This window comes from Triticum urartu, chromosome 6, assembly GCF_003073215.2.
Source record: "Triticum urartu cultivar G1812 chromosome 6, Tu2.1, whole genome shotgun sequence".
Taxonomy (NCBI): domain Eukaryota; kingdom Viridiplantae; phylum Streptophyta; class Magnoliopsida; order Poales; family Poaceae; genus Triticum; species Triticum urartu.
The window spans coordinates 46,487,746-46,494,309 of NC_053027.1; the positions used below are offsets into that span (position 1 = coordinate 46,487,746).

At 44.2% G+C, this 6,564-nt stretch overlaps 1 protein-coding gene across 5 annotated transcripts; it reads left to right on the forward strand.

Annotated features, from left to right (window-relative positions):
- The first annotated feature begins 370 nt into the window (after positions 1-370).
- Positions 371-5,220, forward strand: LOC125517379. Of its 5 annotated transcripts, none has more exons than XR_007287576.1 (5): positions 371-588; positions 682-1,837; positions 3,168-3,265; positions 3,446-4,018; positions 4,790-5,220. XR_007287576.1 is itself a non-coding variant. In XM_048682571.1 (4 exons), exons 2-3 carry the CDS (start codon positions 694-696, stop codon positions 3,221-3,223), a joined length of 1,200 nt encoding a protein of 399 aa, XP_048538528.1. In that variant the 5' UTR covers positions 371-588; positions 682-693; the 3' UTR covers positions 3,224-3,265; positions 3,446-5,220. The 5 variants fall into 5 exon arrangements, 3 of the variants coding, with proteins under 3 accessions (XP_048538528.1, XP_048538529.1, XP_048538530.1); XR_007287575.1 differs by having other exon boundaries at positions 3,446-3,634; XM_048682571.1 differs by having other exon boundaries at positions 3,446-5,220.
- Positions 5,221-6,564: the final 1,344 nt, after the last annotated feature.

The following is a 6,564-nucleotide window of genomic DNA, read 5'->3' on the forward strand; positions in this document are numbered from 1 at the left end:
AACGAGAGGTGGTGGATTCGCCAACAGTTGATTTGGGTGGTTGCGGCGGCTGACGATTTGGCTGGATTCGGCCACAACTCTGGCGGGAAAAGCGGTTGCTGGGTCGCCGCGGGAGGGAGGGGGAGGTGGAGATTTCACTCGGCGGTTGACGTGTGTTGCTGGGGAGAGGTTGTGTTTTAGGTTTGCAGCGGCCGTGCGGCAATGCAAATTTACATCACTTGGAGGATATTTCTTGGGCTGCCTAAAAGTGTGACCACATAATTTTAGGTTGAAGGCAGGCATCGATTAGAGAGAAAAATTGGACCCAAATGCCCTGAAACAGTTTTTTGGGCAGCCAATGTAAAATCTGTTTTTGGAGTCTTGGAGACGCTCTTCAGAACAGGAGTTCACTTCCCAGTTCCGCATCCCGCAGCCTCATCCACACTTCACTTCACCACGGCCACTCGCTCCCCTCCCGACTCCGACGCGGCGACACCATCGCGCTAGGGTTAGCGCCGGCGACGGCCACCGCCACTCCGCCGCCCGCCCCTATCCCGGCCGTCTGCTCCTCCCCCGGACGCCCCTCCCCCTTTCACGCGCGCATCTAGGGTTAGCGCCGCCACTCCTACCCCGGCGGCTCCTCTCCTTTCCCGGGTCCCGGACTGCTCCTCTCCTCCTCTGACCGCTCCTCCATTGTTGCAGGTGGAGGGCGAGATGACCAGCCGCAGCTGCCACCTCTCGCCGCCAGCGGGTCCGCTGGAGGACGACAACCTGCTCTGCGAGATCCTCCTCCGCCTCCCCCCGCAGCCGTCCTCCCTCCCGCGCGCCTCCGTCGTCTGCAAGCGCTGGCGCTGCCTCGTCTCCGACCCCCGCTTCTGCCGCCGCTTCCGCCGCCACCACCGCCGAAACCCTCCCCTCCTTGGCTTCTTCAACAGAGACAGCGACCTCTTCCCCTTCGTACCTACTCTTGAGCCCCCAAATCGTGTCTCGCCTGGCCGCTTCTCCTTGCAGCGCCGCGAAGGCGACCGCTTCATCTCCCTTGGATGCCGCCATGGCCTCGTGCTCATCCAGAACGTACGGCCGAACAAGGTCCTGGTGTGGGACCCCGTCACCGGCAAACAGCACCACCTTGCCATCCCCCCTGAGCTTGTGATACATGTGGAGAACAAAGCCATCAATGGGGCAGTGCTTCGTGCTGCCGGAGCCATCCAACAGTTTCATGTGGTCTTGACAGTGGTGGACAACGTCGACAAGCAACACAAACGAGCGCTCGCCTGGCTTTACTCTTCCGAGACCAACTTATGGGGTGATCTCGTCTCAACACCGGTTCCATTCAAGGTTTCCACCTCGGATATTTTGGGTGATGAAGATGATGTCACCTTGGTGTTTACGGGAAATCCCGCTGTGATGGTTAGGGATTCTATTTACTGGATTCTTGCTGGGAATTTTGTTGGAATTCTTGAGTTTGATTTGGAGAAGCAAAGCCTAGCTGTGATACGGGTGCCAGCGCATATGCTTGAAAATGGGTTTTACCAGTTCTGGATTATGCGGGCAGAGGGTGGTGGTCTTGGTTTACTGTTGCAGAAAGATCAGAGCTTCCAGTTATGGAAGAGGAACACTGATCGTGATGGTGTTGCTTCATGGGTTCTTGGAAGAACTATTGAACTGGACAAGCTACTTTCCCTGAATGGAAATGGCAGCCAAGTCATACTAGGGTTTGCTGAGGAGAATAATGTGGTGTTTGTGTGGACACATGGTGTCCTCTTTATGGTCAATCTTGAGTCTTTGCAGTTCAAGAAACTTGGTGAGACCAGAACCCTTTCTGACTATCATCCATTCGAAAGTGTCTACACTGCAGGTAATAGTATACCTTCAGATATCGGTTGTAACAAAACGAAGCCAATTTTTGATAATCGGTTGACAGAATTACGGTTCATACTCTTTCGTGTTAGGTTAACAATTTTAACTAAGTGTCATATCACTTGTTTCCTTTACTGCTTGATGACCTCTTCAACGTACAACAATTTCGTTTCTGTAGTATTTCTGTTCTGATTCTTGTGCGGTGGTGTTTTATGTACTCCCTCCGATCCATATTAATTGTCGCTGGTTTAGTACAAAGTTGTACTAACTTTGTACTAATCAGTGACAATTAATATGGATCAAAGGGAGTAGTGATTATGATATAGATTTTTTTATGTTAGTGGTATCTTTTTTTTTGTATGCTTTGTAGTCAGGTGTTGGGTTGAAATTGGTCTACTGTTATCTTTATTTCTGTATTTTTTGTTGTTCAAGTCGGAGCTAGCAAACTGCCTTTTATCATGTTATTATATCAATATTCATACAGTAAAAAAATGAACAACAAACTGGCAAATTATTTTTGTAATATTGATGAAGTAAATTTCCCTCTTGCATGCCGATTCACATATCCCTGTATAATGGTAGTTTCAGTGCATAGCTGCAGTACAGTTTTCTCTCTCAAGATCAAGATATTTAACAGTTGGAAGTTGAAGACAACTGCGTGAAAAAGTAGCCTGAACCAACTGACATGTCAAATAAGTAGCTCAATAGACACAGTTAGAAACTTAAAGCTAGTTCTATTTCTTTCATTTAATATTTATTCTATCTGCTAATCTTGAGTCCATATTGTCAAATTTGTTTGTAATTGGCGAATAATTGTTCATTTTATCACTTTTAGGAGTCTTTATTGTGAGTAGCAAATATCCATTTGTACCAGGGAAACTAATGCTGAATTGAGTAAATTCTAATCTAAATAGTCTTGTTCACCTTTGTTGCTAGGATTTTTAGTATTGATGTATTACTTTGATTTTTAGCCTAATTTATTGAAGATAATGTAAATCTGAATAGTCTTGGTCATTTCTGTTGCTCGGAATGACCTATATTTTATTTATTCCAATGGAGCTCTGGTTAACTTGTCTCTTATGACTAGCTGATTGTCTGAGTGTGCATCTTCTTCATTTTTACGATAATAATCAGTTTATACTGTTTTCGGTATATTCATTAAATTTAACAATAGGTGTGGTTTTGTTTATCTATTGCCAATCTTGTATAAAACTGTTTTTTTATTCAAACTACAGCTATGAGTTTATCTAAACATCTTGTTGATGTCTCCTCTTGTCTATTTGGCTATTCTTTGGAGTGCCATTGATTGTTTTGACTTATGCTTGCAGAAACAGACATTGGTGGTGGACATGATGGAGTTGATCTTTCACAGCACATAAGATGATTATCTAGTTAGGTATGCTACTGTGATGTACTTGTTGAGCAGGTAAGCTTCTGAACCTATGTTGAGGTATCTGAACTGTTCTTTTAAAAAAATGTATTGCTTTCCTATTTACTGCCATTTCTCAACTACCAAATGGCAAGAGAGGGCTCTTTAAGATTTTCTATACAACTCTTTGCTTAGCTATTACCCACTTGTCCACTCATATCAACGCTTTCCTGGCAGGCTGCATCTTGGATCTTTTCTCCAGGCCCTGCTCCTCACCCTCTTCATGCCTTCATCAGCTGCTCTCCATTTGCTTCCTCATGCCATTGCCCACCTACCTTCTCTATTATTTGTTGCTACCACCTCACTATTGGATGAGGAACCTTTCCTGTCCATCCAGCTGCCTTGCTTTCATTTACCTCCTCTTTGGTACTCCCCTGGTTCCTACTGTTAGTGCAATTTCTTCTCCTCTAGCTCCTTAGATGTTCTGATGACTGAGGACCATTCTCCTTTTTGTGCATATTTTAAGTGGCAACATAATGAAATGCATCCTCTTTTGTGTCCGTCATTCATTTTTTTACCCGCCTTTGATTAGTTTTTCATGGCTATAGATCTATCAAGTCCTAGTGTGATTATATGGAGTAGTTGGTAACTGACAATACCTGAACACTTGCTTCATGCTTTCTTTGTTACACAGGGTTATAACTATGCCATTTGACATTTCACATCGCTGTTTATTTTGGATCATTATGCTACCTAGTGAACTATTTATTGTCAGGAGACTCGAAGAGCATGCTTTCATTAATTTTTAAAGTACATTTTTATCCTTTTCCTTTCAGTTTTCTTGGATGATTATTCTAGTGTTGGGCGGTTTGCGTAAATATTTTCTCAGCATGTATGATACCTCTCAGTTTAACATAATTTGTCTGGTTCAAATTATATGCATCTATGCGTTGTGAGCGGTCTATGTTCTTCACTCTTGGCCACGTCAGATGTTTAACACTTCATATTAAACACATGATCAAAATGGCATGCCTAGATTCACCATAAATACTAGTTTCGTCATGAATATTCTTTTAGTGTTCGGAGTATTGATTTTGATGCTGTGGAGATGGCATCTATTTTGGGCCGATGGAAGTGTGTCTATTAAAAAGATGATGCATGATCCCTGTGGCTTCTACTGCATGATTTCAATAAAATTCAATTTGTCAGCGACTAGCTAGCTCGTGGGCAGGGGTGCGTGGAAGTTAGCTATCGACGTGCCAGAACCACGAGTTGGTTTTGAGATCTTATGGGTTTCAGCTCTAGCCTACCCTAACTTGTTTGGGACTAACTACTATAAGAGTGGAAGGTGTAGCAGTACAAATGAAGTGTTATCATGTAGCTTTTTTCTTTTTCCCACGTTGGTTTTGTCCAACAATGCCGAGATGATTCAGTTTTGGAGCTTTCGGCACAACACTGGTGAAAGTTAACTTTTACTGTTGTTTGAGTCATACCAAATTGAGAGCTATGGCTTTAATGACTTTTCCGCTAATAAATTGTATATACAAATTGGTTTGGCTGACGAAATTCTTTGCTCCGCAGGTACCTAGGATTACGTTCCGGTGGCTGTGATGCAGAAATGGGTTGTGCCCTGTGTAATGGTCAACTTTGTAATGAATTCTTCCATTTTGTGCGCCGTGCTCAACCCTGAAATTGGCCCTCTGATGGTCAGCCGTGAAGTCTGACTCGTAGGACTTCATCGATTAATTTGTTGCGAATTTACTGTTTCCTATCCAGTTCATGAAGACACGGTGACTTGCTCGGATTAATGATTAGTGTCGGACACTGTCAGTTAATCTTTGACTCATTTGCTCCTTCCAAGCAAGGCAAGCACCTGACAGCTGTCTAGTAGCACTTGTGTGCGCGCGCGGCCTGCGGCATTTGCTTTGAATCTCTGCTTATGTTTTATCAGGTTGAGATTTCAACTCTAAATCGCTGCTTATGTTCTGTCCCATGATACATGTTCCCTTTTCTATTTGGTACAGTCCGTGCGTCTGGTGCGTGTAGGTTTGTTTTAGGTAAGAATTTGTATCAGAACAAGATACCATTGCTCTTGCTTGCGAGTAGCAGGGGATGCCTTCTGTAGCTTGGATTTGTACCATGGCCATTCAGGTGCCTGAATCCATTGTTGTTGGAGAAGAGACAAGACTATAGCATGAAGATAAAACTAAGACTGTTGCGTGGAAAACATAAAAAACTATTCTGAACCAACAAAACCTATTCACAGAGGCCGCAGTTTCAGTTTCTACCTTTAGAAGCACAATAAGATATTTAGATTACATGATGAAAGTATTCCAAGAATAATTATTTTATAAGAATGACAATATTGATGGAAGACCATTTCAGAACTGAAGACTAAATATCTAAGGGGGGCACCAAATCCACGAATGCAAAGGATATAGAAAATGTAATTTGAATATCGAATGATTATGCCGTGCCAACTAATGCGGTTTTGGAGAGTGGGTGCAAACTGCAAACCAATAGCCGTTTTTACCGATGTACATCAAAACCAAATGGAAGCCAAGGCATATTGGCATGGGTTCGATTTTGGCACATCATATTTCAGCCCATGCATCATATCTCAGCTAATACATTGCAGGTATGTGCAGTCTTAACTCAGTCAACGGTATTATCCTTTTGGCACCTCTTGTTGAGTTTAGGGTTGCAAAATCAAGATAACTTTTCGTGGCGGAGCTTCAACACAACACGATTTGGGAGAGGGCTAAATAACTGCTAAACAGAGTTGAGGGGGGCTGATAGTGTATTATGTTAAGAAAGACCTAATAGTGTTAAATATTATGTTTTTAAGTAAAGAAATAAATTTAATTGGTAGGGCGGGGGGGGAGGGGGGGATGGCCCCCTTTGGCCCTCACTAAGCTCCGCCACTGCCCGTAGCAATTGCAGACCTTGTAGATTGTGAGGTGTTCGTATGAAGAAGTGCCGGCAGTTGCCTTGATGGCCTGCCCGCTGTGGAAGTATGAGGTGTTCGTGACGAAGTTGCCAGCCGCAATGGAGGCCACGTGCGTGCCGTGGCCGCTCTCAACCATGGGTCCGGAACTGTCCAAGAAGGAATCGACATAAATAATTTTGTTGTTGCGGCGGATGCTGCCAGTTCCCTCGCACATGCCCTTCCATTTGGCCGGCGACAACGGCATCCCGTAGTTGTCGAATGTGGGGTGGTTGGAGTTGACTCCAGAGTCCAAGATACCAATGATCACCCCATTGTCGTAGATGTAAATGTCCCAGATATAGCTGGCATCGTAGTCAGGTCAAGGAACTCCGGCGTATGAGTCATGTCGGGGTACATCATCCTGTTG